General features: G+C 47.2%; 1 protein-coding gene across 1 annotated transcript in view; it reads right to left on the bottom strand.

The window, feature by feature from the left end:
- Window positions 1-15,480, bottom strand: part of Capn13 (calpain 13) — a 60,375-nt gene that overhangs the window by 26,948 nt on the left and 17,947 nt on the right. The window contains exons 4-7 of the mRNA XM_035447609.1: window positions 14,940-15,076; window positions 8,373-8,547; window positions 7,467-7,541; window positions 2,245-2,330 (exon numbers count right to left, since the gene is read on the bottom strand). Of these exons, the coding sequence (XP_035303500.1) occupies window positions 2,245-2,330; window positions 7,467-7,541; window positions 8,373-8,547; window positions 14,940-15,076 (473 nt within the window). The remainder of the gene's footprint in view (window positions 1-2,244; window positions 2,331-7,466; window positions 7,542-8,372; window positions 8,548-14,939; window positions 15,077-15,480) is intronic.

Here is a 15,480-nt window from a genome sequence, read left to right as displayed (position 1 = left end):
CAAGATTTAGGCCCATTCTCCCCAACCTTGCTTCCTCTGCTATAGCCCAGCAGGTTCTTGACTAGGGAGAGGGGCCCTACTCAGTGTCTTTTCTGAAGCACACCCTATACCCTTGTCACAAGGACAACTCCTGTTCATTGCCATCTGTCACACTTTCCCCGAATATGCCCACCCACAGGGCCTTTTTCTTCTCTGAGCTCCGATGTCTCTTGTGGCCTTTGCTGGTGGTGGAGGACACAAGGGAGATATTAACCATTTTGAGTTTATTATCTGCCCTCACCCCAGGGAACCTGTTGTCAGTGGTCTGATTTGTTTTATTTCTAACAGCCAATCAAAATGTCCTTTGGGCCGCATTCAGCAGTTTGGGTGCTGGGCATGGAGAACTGGGGACAGCCAGAGCTTACTCAGATTTACTTTGGAAAAAGTAAGGATAATCCAGGTTGGGTGGCACAGGTGTGTAATTTTAGCCATTCCAGAGGCTAAGACTAAAGGGTGGCAAGTTCAAGGTCAGCTTGGGTGACAGAATAAACCAAGCTTTGACTAAGCAATAAAGGAAGACTCTACCTCAAACAGATCACCAAGAAGCCTGAGAGTGTAGTGAAGTGGTTAAGAGCTTGCCTGGCATGCATGAGCCTTATGTTTAATCCCCAGAATGGAAGAAAGAAGAAAAAATAATAATTTTAAGAATAGAGCAAGAGAAAAGAAGAAAGATGGCAGTAGGGGAGGCATTGTGAGGCTGGGTTGGTGCATGGGCACACGTTTTCCCAAGTTCATTTCACTTCTCCTGTTCTCCAGGGAGCATCAGAGGCACCAGCCATGCTTATTCTACAGAACTGTCCTGATGTTTCCCTTCCCTCCCCTCCCCTCCTCTCCCCTCCTCTTCCCTTCCCTTCTTCCCTTCCCTTCTTCCCTTCCCTTCCCTTCTCTTTCCCCTTCCTTCCCCTCCCCTTCCCTTCCCCTTCCTTCCCTTCCCTCCCTCCTTCCTCCCTCTTTCCTTCCTTCCTTGCTTGCTTCCTTTTTTCTCCTTCTCTCCCCACTCCCATCATACCTTCATCTCACACTATTTTCTAAGTGAAGCCAGGGTCACACCAGCTGCAGGGCCCACAATGAATCAAGGGGACTTGCCTCAGCTTGGCCCAGAGAGTCCAACTGGGGTGTTGGCAGCTGGTCCAGTTACACTGGCTGTCTGCATGTGCCTTCCAGAGCTCGCTGTGAAAACTATTGATTTTCACTACTTGTTGGGTCCTGTTCTGTTTGTCTGACACATTGCATTTCCTTTCTGATCATGTTCCCACCCCTGGCTGGCAATGAAGCTGCAGCCACTGTGCAGTGATGGCTTTTACAGGTCTGCACAGATCCTGAGTAGAATGTGACAGATCCATCCCCACTGGCCACCAGAGAAGCAAATAAAGTATTGCTGCCTCTGTCCTTCTCTCACCTTCTCCCTTTCAGTCACCAAGGCACTGGGGACTGAGATGGGAGGAAGAGAAAACAACGGGAGGGACAAAAGAAAGACAAATATTGAATGTTCTCTCTCACATGTGGAAACTTGATTGTTCATAGCAGGCAGAAGGGTGCCGGAGGTCAGGCTTTGGCAGCTGAGAATGACCATTCCAGAACCTGGATGAAGATGCTGGGTACCCAGATGCTCAACAGGGTGTTGGAGACCTAGCTACTCAGCAACGCCCATCATGAGCAAGGTGCACTACAGGCACATGGGTACACTGAGTCCAGGTCAAGCGTCAGGGGTGAGCATCTGAACCTACTCAATAAAGAGATCACCAGATCATTGTCTTAGTCCCTTAGCTCTACCTGGTATGAGCCTACTCTGCTCTGATCCTGTGGCATCATCAGCATCTGAATCCAAAGAATCCCTTCCAGGAAGGATGCTTTTATTCTGCCCTTGTCTTTTCCCAGGGGGGAGCTTGGCTCCCATCCTGCCTCTTTTCCCTCTTTGCTAATCTTGGCTATGTGAGATTTCAGAGCCTTTTGGGAGACAGACATTGGGTCTTCCCATTTGTATACATATCACAGCACCTACCTAACCCAGTGTACCCAGTCACATGCACATAATAGGTGTGTAATGAATGCCTGGAAAATGATCCCTGGGAATGTAAGTACATTCACAGCCATAACCAGTGATGAACTGGCCAGGTCCATAGTGAAGACTGCAGTGGGTGGGCTAGACACTGCCCAGAGCCTCAGCGAAGAACCCCCACCTGCCCGTATTTTCAGCACTCATACCCATCTCTCCAGCGCCCTTTCCATTCTGTGTTGCCCCAGGGGTTCCAAAGGCGGATGATTTCTTCCCAGCCCCTCTGGTACTGAATCTGTAAAGAGGAACAGAAAAAACAACAGTCAGGGCTCTCCGGCAAAAGTCAGCAGAGAGCTGAAGTATGAATGCAGCTCCCCCCCCTTTTTTTTTTTTTTTTACCTCCCAGGACTAATTTAACTTCTGACCTCATTTGGCTGCAGCCAGGAGAAAAATGAAAAGAAGAAAAAAAATCAATGTCTCTCTTGCTGCCTTCGTGGAGCTGGAATGAAAGAGGGAGGGGGGATGAAAATGACCCTTGTTTTGCTCAGCCTCCAGTAGGCACATGGGTAGCTCCATCATGTTGGATGCTGTCTCCTGGAGTTGGGTGAACTCAGGTTTAACTGCAGACACCTAGCATGGGCTTCTGCATTTGGCTGTAGGGGAGATAGCTTTGTGGTCCCCTGCCTCTTCTAATCCCTCTCACAGAAGGCATCTCCATCCCACCATACAGCCTGGCTAAATCCATGCCAGCAGCCTACCAGGGGCTGCACTATAGTCTTGTTGTGAGTGAGAAGGCTGATGTGACCAAGACAGGGATATCCTTGGAGCTGGGATAGCCAAGGCTAGCTAGCCTTCCTTATTCCCCATTTTGCTCCTGACCAGATGCCCCAGTCTATAAGAAGGTGGCCTCTAATAGCCTGACTAACCCTCTCTTCTGATGGGGGAGTGTCCTTCTGTATGTATGTTTCTCTTATTGGTTGATGAGTGGAGCACTGGTTGCCCAGTAGCCAGGCAGGGGGTGTGGGCAGGGCTGCCAGAAGAGAATTCCGGTGAGAGGAGGTGGAGAGAAGCTGCGGAGACGCCATGTAGCCGAGGAAGGAGTAACAGTTTTGGACCCTTGTCTGGGAAGACCACGTGGAAATGCTTAGGTAAATAGAAATGGGTTAATAATTAAGAGAGAGCTAGCCAATAAGAAGCCTGAGCCATCAGCCAAACAGTTCATAATTAATCTCTCCCTTTGTGCTTATTTGGGGCTAATCGGCTGTGGGACCAGCGACACCCTTCATCATCATGCAAGGTTTCATTTGTGCTCTTGCATTAGTTAGAGTGTAGGGACTGTGGGATGTTACATCAGACAGCAACAAACCATCCAGCCCACACTTCTAGGAGCAAGGAGCCCTCAGCCTGGAGAGAGGGAATGAAACATGATTGAGTTGTAGCTGGGCTATTGATCCATGCTAATGCTGTCTACGGAGATGGAAGGCCTAGGGAAGGAGGAGCTGCCCACTGGCTTCATGGCAGAGGCAGCTGAGAAACTCAACAGCCTGTCTCTGGACAAGGAGAGACTGTGCTGAGGCTCCCGCTAAGTTACTCTAAGTTCTCTGAGGTGGGTAGTTCTACAATCCTTGTCATGCAGAGGAAGAAACAGAATCATGGTGGTAAATAAACTTTCCCAAGACCACTGAGTAGACAAGTGGCAGGCAGGGGGAGAATTCCCGTTGAAGCTGCTGTTAGTCCCCTAGGCCTAGCTCTAAATTTTGGAATTAGATATAGATAAAGACTCCTTGATGTGGCTGTGACATTGGCCTCTGATAAACCCTTGAGTCACCTTGCTGAGGCCCACGTGATCTCTCATAGGTAAGCTCTGAAGAACAGCATGGTACAGGGCCTGGACCTTGGCTTGGAAAAAGGTCATTTTTTTTTTCTTTTCAGGTCTGCCCTGTTTCTCACCAGCATGCACTGGAAGTTTACAGTTCCTCCAGAGGGCAGAGGCTCCTGACACAAGTCCAGGTTCTCATCTTTTCTGACCTATCTCAAGCCTCCCCTCAACTGCCAGCATCTTCTGGTACCCACAAAGCAGGGTCACCTTGTGTGCCACAGAGCTTAATGAGTGCCCCTTTGGTGCCCAGTGGAGTCAGGGGCTCAGTTGGGCATAGGGAGGAGAAGTAGCCAGTGATTCAGAAGGGCTGAGAGCAGGGCTAAATGAGGCATGCAGATAAACACTCACCCCTTGGCCCAGGGGAGTTGCCAGCAGAGCTAGGTGCATAATAAAAAATGCCAATTTCATTTATCTTCCTGTCTGTGTCCTGCCTGGAGGGAGGATGAGCAGATTAAAAAGCATACTACATTTACAGGCTGCTTTAATCTTAGTACTTGTGGCTCAGAGTTATAGCCTTCTCGCTCCGAAGGGGGAGGGAGTTGCTCACAAAGTCAAATCCCTGAGCCCTGTGTCCTTTATGACCCTGCCCAGTTGGTAGCTATGCATGCTGTGGCCAGGGGTGTAGAGGTCACACAGTCAAAGCTAAGGCCATGGATAGCGATAAGAATGGGGTGGCTCATGGCTTCAGTGCTCCCAAGCATCCTCTTGACCTTGGTCAACCTCAGCAAAGGTGTCACTGGACAAGAGGTAGACCCGGCCATCTGTTCTAAATAACAGCTTCTTATATGCATTTTTCTGAATGAATGATAGTCCCATTGACTATTAATAGCTCTACTCCAAAAGGAGTGGTTTTGTTATTAATGGTTGATTAAAACCGAGTAGCACTAAAGAAGGTACTCTCAGAACCTTTAATCTGTGACTGTACACTGCATCTGCAAGAGGCAGGAATGGTGAGAAACAGTCTCCAAATGTATTCATTTTAAAAGAACATCTCCTAGAGGTATATTCTGCGATGTGACACCTGCTCAGAAATTCAGGGCAGGATTATGCAGGCCACATGGTTTTGATCACCTGTCATCCCAGGTCAGGTGCTCTGTTCAGACCACTCTCTCATCCCATGCTCACCACAGATATGACTAACTGATTACAGCTCTCTTTCTCCAATTCTGTAAGCAATATCAAAGTCTTGTCAACCTAGAAACTCAAACAGCGTAGTTAAGTGATAACAGCTGCCACAAGAGAGAAATTCTATTTGCAGTCTGGAGACTCATCTACATCTGGGATAGTGGGGCCATAGGAAATGGAGTGTCTACACATGGCCAGTGTGATGACAATATTGACTATTCATGGAATAGTAGAACAGAGGGTCTGGTGCACAGCTCTGAGGACTGGAGTCTGCAGCCATCATGACCTTGCTCATATAAATGCCTTCTAGGCTATTCTCATATATTCCATGACAGGGGAATAGCAATGTCATCTTCTCAGGCCAAGGGCAAATGTGTTCATTCATGCATGCGATTGCATTCATCCATTCAAGAAACATTTATTAGATGCCTACTGTCTTCAAGTATATCGATGTTGATTTGCCATTTTGGAGGCAGGCAGGCAGGGTACAGAAGAAGGTCCCCCATGCTGTGAACTGGGATGTGAAACAATAGGGTAACTAGCTTTAAGTTGGTGGATGGGAGAGACAGATTGGCACAAAAGAGTCAAGACAAGTTGAGAAGGCCACAGAGGGCACTTGGCACTCTGCATTCCTTAGTTTACAGGTACCTGGGAGATCTGCCCAGGGGTTTGGAACTCTGTCTCTTAGGGTATAGAAGCCATGCATGTCTTCAATAGTAGTGGGAAATACAGTGACAGAGAGTGCTGTGGGAAACCCTTGGGAGGTCAGGAAATTCTGTCACTGTATAGCTGTTTGATGATTGCAGATGCAAACATGCAGGCTAACTACCAGGCAGCTATGCCACAGGTAGCCATCTTTGTGACTTTCAGAGAGATCTTCCTCCCATCAGCTCTTAGCATCTTCATTTCAGAATGGAGGGAGCTGGACTTCCATAGTGTTTTCTAGATGGATCATACTTTATGCAGAAACCACACACATTTTTATTCATTTGGAGTCAGTTCTATAGACTGCCCTCCTCTTCATGGAGTAAAGTTGCACCTGAGCAGATAGAAGCAGCCACAAAGAGCACTTCCCAGAATCCTATGAGTCACTGTATGGCTGGGGGATTAAATGCAGGTTAGTGTGCTGTGGAGGTGGGTGGGTGGATCTCTTCTTATTCTTGTCCACTATGGGGAGCAAAGGGTGGCCGCTAGCCTCTTTCTTTCTCCAAGGCAGAAGACAAGGGTACCATGTGTCTTGAATTCACAGATAGAATCCCATGCTCTAGATGTCAGAGTTACTCACTGTGGTGGTTTGAAGGAGAATGGCCCCCACGGGCTCATATATTTGAATGATTGGTCCCCAGTTAGTGGAACCATTTGGGAAGGATTAGGAGGTGTGGTCTTGTTGGAGGAAGTGTGTAACTGGAAAGGGTTTTGAGGTTACAAAAGCCTACACCAGGCCCAGGTGTTCTCTCTCTCTCTCTCTCTCTCTCTCTCTCTCTCTCTCTCTCTCTCTCTCTCTCTCTCTCTCTCTCTCTCTGCCTCTCCTGTGGATCAAGATGTAAAATTCAGCCCCGTGGTGAATGCTAGTTCCCGTGGTGCACGCCTTTAATCCCAGCACTTGGGAGGCAGAGGCAGGCAGATCTCTGTGAGTTCAAGGCCAGCCTGGTCTCCAGAGCGAGTGCCAAGATAGGCTCCAAAGCTGCACAGAGAAACCCTGTCTTGAAAAACCAAAATAATAATAATAATAATAATAATAATAATAATAATAACAATAATAATAATAACAACAATAATAATAATAGTAATAATAATAATAACAATAATAATAATAGTAATAATAATAATAATAATAATAATAATAATAATAATAATAATAATGTAAAACTCTCAGCTACTGCTCTAGCACCATGCCTGTCTGCTTCTCACCATGGCAATTATAGTCTAACCCTTGAAATCTGTAAGACAGCCCCAGTTAAATGCTTTGATTTATAAGAGTTGCCTTGGTCATGGTATCTCTTCACAGCAATGGAACAGTGATTAAGACACCCACTGATCCAGGATCACCTGCTTACCTGAGAGAGAAGTATATGCTATCTTCTTTAAGTATGTGTAGTTTAGAGGGCCTTTGTTCTATCAGTTTAGTTTTTATGTGTCACAAATGACAAATTTCAGGGTAAAGTGTTCTTCAGAGTCAATGAGGTGATTCATGCTAGCTCCCTTTGAAGTAAATACCCTATCTAACTAGATACCTCCCTCTGTGATGACTTCACAGAGAACAAAAACATAGGGGGAGAAGAGCCATGGGGGAGAAGTGACCCTAGGCACCATAACTTTAGACAAGGGACTGAGACTGCTGGAGGTGGGGGTTATGGGAGGGTGGGAGACAGAAATACTCCAATCAGGGGACTCCAGGGGACAGATGACAGGCTAGTTCAGCCTTACCTGCTCAGCTCCGGTCACTGTGTAGGCATGCTGGCTCACCAGTCCATTCTCCATCACCTCAGACTCCTCTGTCAGCTGCAGAAGAGAAGACAGAGCTCTTTGGAAACACAGAAATACACATTTGGGTAGCAGCAGAACTGGTGAACTATCTGCACCCCCAGCAGGAAGTGTGTGTGTGCGCGTGTGTGCGTGCGTGCGTGCATGCGTGCATGTGTGTGTGTGTGTGTGTGTAAAACCCTTGCCAGGAGTGTGGAGGCTACTGGTTGGGAGGTCCCAATGTTTCATGCCCAGGAGCTACCTACCTCACTGACTATGAAACTCACAGGACTCTGAGAACATTGGCTGCTTGCTCCACTGACTATTTGCATGAGCAAGACACAGAATAACACATGCCTGCAGGGTCTCCCACCCCAAACAACACTCCTGCTTCCTGGAAGGGGCAGTGTGATTTGGCCAATGTTTAAGAGTACAGGAAGTGCTGTGTAGACAGGGACCCAGGCATCTTAGAATAGATTCAAATAATTTGGAGGGCATGCAAACTATGAGACATGCCACTCTTAGGCTGGTGAGAACCAGGGCTTTTTATAAATAAAAGAAAAAACAATGGAGCTATCTGTAGATATAGTTGCCTTTCCTGACACCTTGAAAACCTTGTCACCCTGTACCACATGCTGCTCTTGGTCATAAAGAAGCAGTATGTGAGGATTTGGGGGTCCACTGCATCCCAATTATGCACAGTGCCCTCTAGCTGTGTGACTCTGAAACTTCACTTAATCTCTCTGAGTTCATTTCCTCCTGGATGGTATGATTTTGGAATCCCTGTCTCCTCCCAAGCTAAGGACTCTGGATAGACACTCCCAGGAGAAGACAAATGTCTTGGGTACCAAGGAAGCCCCAACTACTCACCCCCTTTGGGGTGGCACAGGCCACCATTGAGCCTGCCTTGACTGCAGTCTTCACTGCTGTAAGTATCTCAGAAGGGGAGGAGTGCAGGTTGACGATGGTGACTACTCCTCCTGTGAGGTCCACCAGGGCATCAGGAAGGTAGCCATAGTGTATCTGGGAATAGGAGCCAAGCAGCCTGGGAGGAGGAGGTCAGGTTAGACCTGGAGCAGGAGATTGCACATCAACCCTATGCATGTCCCCTAGATGAGGAACCACACACACCACACCGCAAGGAAGAGGGAAGGCCAGGATGAGCCAGCCCCTAGAAAACAATGAATGCTATTTTGTTGAGAATCTTTGTTGTTGTGTCCTTGTTCTGAAGACACAGTGGGCACTGGCATGTGCAGGGCCACCCTAGGTACATGCTCAAAGATGAACAAGACTTCCTCCCCACCCTCAAAGAAGTTACAACCAACACCCCCAAGTTCAGCCTGGCAATGAGCTGCCTTTGTTTTCACTCTTAGAAAACTGACTCAGAACTCTTGTTTATAATGCCACCCATCTCCTTGGAAATTAGGAGGGAGAAAGGCTTTAGTGAAGGTAGCCTAGGAAGACATGAGTCTGGGCATACATGACACACCCTCAGACCTGTTCTCTAGACACCTCCCCCACCCCCACAGCCTTTGGGCCTTCTGTTTCTGCATCTGCACCTCAGAAATCCCTGGCCTCATTGTCTCAGCTTTGCTTTCTTTCTGATTTTCCTTCAGATCTCAGTGTTTGAACCCTGCTCATCACCTCCTGGCTGTGTGATGGCAGGATTTGACTTAGCCTCTCTGGGCCTGTTTCAGGACCCTATCACACATTATCGAGGTTCCCTTGGCTCCCTTCATAGGCTTTCCCATTGCCTGGAAGGAGACTGAGCTTTCTCAGGCTCCCTTTGCCTGTTGGAGGAGAAGACGTTTATATATGCCACACTGAGGTGGATGTAAGCAGCACAGAGAAAACCTCTGGCCACCACCAGCATCATGGGTCACAATGGTCTGTGTGTCTCCTTTTCCCTGTTCCAGATCATTCTATCCTCCACACCAGAGCTTGGCATCAAGACTTAATCTCTTTAGAAAGGGTTGTCAGTGATCACAAATCAAGCTCTTTGACCTGATGGAATATCTATTTCCTACAAGAAACAAATAAGTAACCATGGGAGACAGAAGACAGACTGGTCCCAGTCTGGGCTCCTCCACTTGGAGTTGAGTTTCATGTGGGTAAAGAGAGTGCCAGGGGCATCCCAGGGAGGGAGGATCCCAGAGCCAGTAGAACAGCGGTTCTCAACTTTCCTAATGCTATGACACTGTAGTACAGTTCCCTGTGTTGTGATGACCCCCAACCAGGAAGTATTTTCATTGCTACTTTATAACTGTAATCTTGCTGTTGTCATGAATTGTAATGTAGATATTTGATACGCAAGGGTATCTGATATGTGACCCCATGAAAGGGCTTTCAACCCATGGGTTGAGAACTGCTGCAGAAAAGCATGGTGGACCTAGAGTGTAGACAACAGGGCTGGGGGAAGTCTGTATTCTCTGGGAGATAGGGCATTGGAACAGTAACAATGGTATCAATAAAGCTGGGGTCATAGGGTCAGACTTTCAGGTGGGGACTGTGGGTTTCTAAACTATAGCCATAGCAAGACATGAAGGATGGAGATGGAGGTCTGTGGGTAGTCTCCTGGATGTAGGAGCTGCCCTTCCCTCTGCCCCTGACAGGTCCTGTGCGTCTGTCCCCTACTGGCAAGCAGATGCAGATGTTTTCACTGGTAAGGGTCAGAGCCCCCACCTTGACTCTTTGCTTCTTCTCCTACTATAAAATCAAATGGGAGTCTGGGCCTGGGTCCATTGTCACCACTGCCTATAACAAGGTATTTGGCCTTGGAGATGACCCTCCTCCATTTTGTTCTTGGAATTTCCACTAGACACTGCAGGATGGACTGGCTCACACTGGGGCCCACAGATATTCCTTTCTCATCCTGTTTCTACCTTGGTCACTCTCCTCCTAGAATCACATAGAATTCTAGCAAAATCATGTTAGCAAATATGTGTTAAGCAGCCACTGTGTCCCAGGCACACATGCCAAGGGTTGCTAAGAAAAAAACCTATTATTACAGAAACCTAAGGATCCACAGACTAAAAGGACAAATGGACAGGGACACTTGTGATGTTTACCCACATTGTTTAAAATGAGTGCTGATCTTATCCCCTCCCTGGCCTCCCTGAGACCTCAGAATCTAATTGGCTTTAAATTCTTTTTATCTCCACAGTGTTTGCTCAGTCAGTGACACAGATTCTCTTTGATCAGGGTTATGCCCAGTTAGGTCTGAAGACTTGACTCTTTATGTCACAGGTCTTTACTGAGGACAGCTAAGTTAACAAGGATCATTCCAAAGTCTACTAGTGTTTCACTGCACCAGTCCTTCATTCCTGTACCAAGGGGCCCTCCCAGCTCTAAGACAGACCCATGAAGGTGGCTTCTCAAGGAAAACAACTGGGGGTTTTGACCCGGTCCTCTTCACTGATGAACCCCATCTCGGTGGCCCTGGGATTTACTTGAGGTCTGGTACCCACATTATTCTGCTGTCACCACAGAGATACCACACACAATGGAAGGACTCCCTGTCCCCCTCCCACACTCAGCACTTCTCCAGAAGTGTCTTCCAGAACCTTCTCTCTGTGTCTGTCCTTGGTGCCTACAAAGCTTGTCCTAGTAGCAGTTAGATGTTTTGACAAGGAGTTGGTTTTCTTTAAAGGTGCGGGCTTATGGATCCTGCTGATGCGCCAGGAACATGGCAACTATTCTTAGCCCAGGTTGCTGACAGGAAAAATGAGAGAGAGAGAGAGAGAGAGAGAGAGAGAGAGAGAGAGAGAGAGAGAGAGAGAGAGAGAGACAGAGAGACAGAGAGAGGGAGAGAGAGAGAGAGCCTTGCTCATCACATCTGTCATCATGCCCTGTCAGCTGAACCCAGGAATTCTGAGCAAGCCTGTCTGGATCCCTCTGCTTGAGCCTTGTCTTGAGGAAATGACTGTCTCCATGCTCTGACAAAATAGAAGACTCCAGATGTCTAAACCTGAGCCTAACAGGAGGCTGAGATGCTACAGTTCTGACCCACAGAAACACTGAAATGGCCCATATGCAGCCTGCCAGATCTTGTCCCCATCTCTTCAATCTCCAAACACAGGTTACTCTGCCTGACACTTGACTGATCTGATTAATTTACTTCCAGACTCCCCAGCACAGTGATACATGAGAATTGGGAGTCTGCATGTCCACTGGGCCGTTTCCATGCCCTCCGAGGGGCAGTGGCTTCTATCACAGACAGCTGTGCTCTCCACGTTTGTGTGGGGTCCCCCTGTCAGGCAACAAACAAGATGGACCTCTTTCTGGAAAGATCAAGAACCTTTCAGAAAGAAACTGGTGTGTGTGTGGGGGGAGAGGGGGTGTCGGCTCTTGGTCCCAGCTTGGTCTTGACCACTCTGTGACCTTGTGCAGGTGATGTGTCCCCTAAGCCTCAGCTTTCTCATCTCTCATAGGAGGGAGGCTCTGAGATGCTGGCATTCACTTTTGCATTCTGCAAATCTCTTCTTTGTGAGTGTGTGTGTGTAGGGGCAAAGCTTTTAAATAGCTTTAATAGTTTGAAACATTTTATCCCCAGCTAAATTTCTTTAGGTGGGAGAAATGTGGGATTTAGGCCCATTCTCCCATTTCTTTTCAAGCTGAATGATTGCTTTAGGTCAGCTGTTAACAAAATGGGGTCAAAGTCATCATTTCTGTCCTCAAGCTTTCTAATTCTCTTGGGCTCCCTCTTTTTACATAAGGAAAAATAAAAGCCCAGAAGTGATAAGGGTGGGATCTAGCCTGGGAAGATAATGGCAATGTTTGTGTAAGTAGCTTAGGAGTGAATTAACCTCCCAGAACGCCTGCTCTGGTTCAACAGCCCTGGCTGTTATCTAGACTTCTTTTTCCAATGCGAGTGCATGGCTCTTCCCAACAAAAGAAAGGAGAAACAACTTTAGTTTTCCTGCAAATTGCCTTAAAGAAAAAAAAAAAAAAGAACACATACAAAGAGGTCTGGAGGAACCTCCTCATCTAGATTGTGAACCCAGCCAGGCTGCAGCCCTGGAGGTGGAGTCCCAGGCAGGTGACCGAGGGATTCAACTGCCTGCACCTGTTGGCTAGTGGCAGCTCAGAGGCTCAGCTTCATGTGTGAACGAGGAGCCTTCCAACCCTATATCCCTTTCTCCTGTCCCCTTTCTCCCCCAAGGATGTGGACTGTATCATGGTCTTCCTCCTGTGAGCTATGAAACCCCTGCCTCCCCGCTAAGTGTTTTTTTCTCTGTCTCTACCCCTGCATCCTCCTGGGGAAAACACTCTCTTCCACAGTGCTTGCTCACAGGGCTCTATGGCCACTGAGCCCTGGCCATGGTTGAAAAGGCCAATGGGGACCCAGTGTAAGACTGGCCAGCTTGATTGCCAGTCTCTGCAACTGGAGCCTCGTAAAGAACAGAAGATAGGGCTAAAGGAGTAGACTGAAGCCTGAGGGAGAGATAAAGAGCAAGACCATGAGGCCAAGTTCTGCTATGAGGAGCCAAGAGGAAGAACATCCTGAGGGAGATGAAGTTAGTGGCGCAAGCAGAGATGAGACCCGGAGTCAGGTAGGCCACTGGGTTTCTTACTCCTTCCAACCATTGCAGAATGCTTAATCTACAATGTTTCTTTCTTCTGTGCTCTTGAAAAAAAATACATACCACAGTGGCTGTAATGTACATGTCCATAAACAGTTCATAGTTTACTGCTCAGTGTTTCTTGCCCCATTTGTTTAGAGCCCACCCTCCAAAGATTAGCCTGGGCTTAGACTGCATATATGGCTTCTGACTGCTGTGTGGCTGTCCATGGTGTACACCCACCCGAGGGTATGTGGGGATCCTGGCATGGATACCTCATACCACATCCACAGTGCCATCGGGAACAGCCCAGGTCTGCCTCTTAAAGCCCCTCTAGGAGTGTCCTGGGGTGTGACACATGCCTGGGAGTAATCTAAGAGTAGTCAAGTGGCCCTAGGAGGTGATCTCAGGCTGTATCCATCAGGGGAATCCTAGATTCCCCAATACTGGCATTCATTTGGCCTTGCCTAGCTTTGACTTTTGCAGTCTAGAACATAGAAGGATGATATCTTACTTTTTAAAATTTGCATTTTTTTCTGTTTTGGTTGTAGAAAGGCTGAACCTCTCTCAGGCATTGTATGAGTCTTTAGAACAGTGCCTTGCTCTATATAGATGTGTGCATGCATATCATTATACACATTTGCTTGAGCCAAACTGCTCAAGTGTCTGAGGCAGTGCCAAACACAGTGCCTGGCATATGGTAAAATGTTCAGTGGGCATCTGTTGAATAAGTAACCCTGAAAGCCTCAGGAAAACAAGCGAGCTGGGGTGCATGCAAATTCTGAGCTTGTCAGGACCACAAGGTGGTCCCTGAGCTTCCTGTGTGGACCACAAGAGGAGGAGAAAGTTCTGTTCATCTACTGTTCCCCCACACAAATGAAATCTCATAGTAGCCACATGGGACACTCAGTTCCTGGACCACAGTTTAAGTGTTCCACCCAAGTCTGTCTCCTCTCACTGCCTCCACCCATGTCTTCCTTCACTGTAGAGTCCTACCCATCCTTCCATCTCACTCAAATGTCCTGTCTTGAGTCAACCCTGGCTTGCTTCTCTGTAGGCCAGGGAGTCAGGATCAGTTTCTCCTCTATACCACATCATATTGTGAGCAGATTATAGCCAGTCCAGTCTTTTGGCTCTGCAGTCTTGGCACCCACCATTAAACCAACTGCAGAATGAAAGTATTGGAAACAAATTTTGTCAGTAATGAGCATTCATAAACATCCCTTGTCATTACTTCCTATACAATACAGTATAATGACTAATTGTATAGAATTTATATTGTATCAGGCATTATATGTAATGTATGTATAGATGATTTAGAGCATACAGGATATGTGTAGTTTATATGTAAATACTATTTCATTTCATGTAAGGATCTTCGACATCATGGCTTCTAATATCCATGGGAGGATTCTTGATATCTCCTTCAGATACCAAGGACAACTATATTTCATCTAGATTCTTATATTTGTCTAATCATTCATGTTACATGGGCCTAGAGCCCATGAGTCCACACCTCACTATGTGTTTGTGGGTCCCTCCTGATGGCTCTAGGACCAAACCTTGAATTTGGTGATTGTTTACAGAGATTGTTTCACTGGGTGACAAGGCCTCTGATGCTCAAATGGACAGTGTTTGTTTATTTGTTTTGAGACAAGGTCTCTCTAATGTGCCCTTGGCTGACCTGGGTCCCACTATGTAGACCAAGCTGGTTACAAAGATCCACCTGCCTCAGCTTCCCAATGGTGGGATCAAAGCATGCCCAAGACATTGCTTACATTCAAAACAGATACTATTAAGTTGCATCCGTGAGGGCAAGACATTGGGCAGGCAAAGCCAGCACTGAAACTGGGCAGAGAGGCTTGCTCACACTTACTTGGCATAGGCTTTTTCCATCAGGCAGGGCCAAAATTCCTGGTTGCCTCTTCGAGGATGAACAAAGAGGAAGTTCTTGCCTATGACAGGCAATCGGTCATCAACCACTACTTCCACCCACTGGCCACACTGCCAGAACTGGAAGAAAGATAAGGATGTGTCTTAGTATAGCTGGAGCAGCAGGGAGTTTCTGTAACTTTCTGACCTAAGCCAAAACATTTTTGTAATTTGACTCCCATGACCCAATAACAGACTCGATCCAGAGCAATATCACAGCCCAAAGGACGTATGCACATCATCTCCAATGGTAAGAGGGAAAAATGAGATAGCAATCAAGAATACAAGTCAATTAACTAAGGGGAATCTAGGCAGCGAAGATGAATGTGTGGGGTCTACTTCAACTTTGCAATTAACTATAGCCTTATTTTGACAAATCCTTTGCAAGCTATGAACAGACACAGGAGAATCCAGATCTTTCTTGCACTCACAGGGCAGCAGGGGGAACATATGTTAAATAACAAGAAGAGCGGTAGGTTCAGGGC

The sequence above is a fragment of the Cricetulus griseus genome, chromosome 7 (assembly GCF_003668045.3).
Source record: "Cricetulus griseus strain 17A/GY chromosome 7, alternate assembly CriGri-PICRH-1.0, whole genome shotgun sequence".
NCBI classification, from domain to species: domain Eukaryota; kingdom Metazoa; phylum Chordata; class Mammalia; order Rodentia; family Cricetidae; genus Cricetulus; species Cricetulus griseus.
Note: the sequence above shows the minus strand (reverse complement) of the source record. Positions and strands in the feature narration are given on the sequence as shown.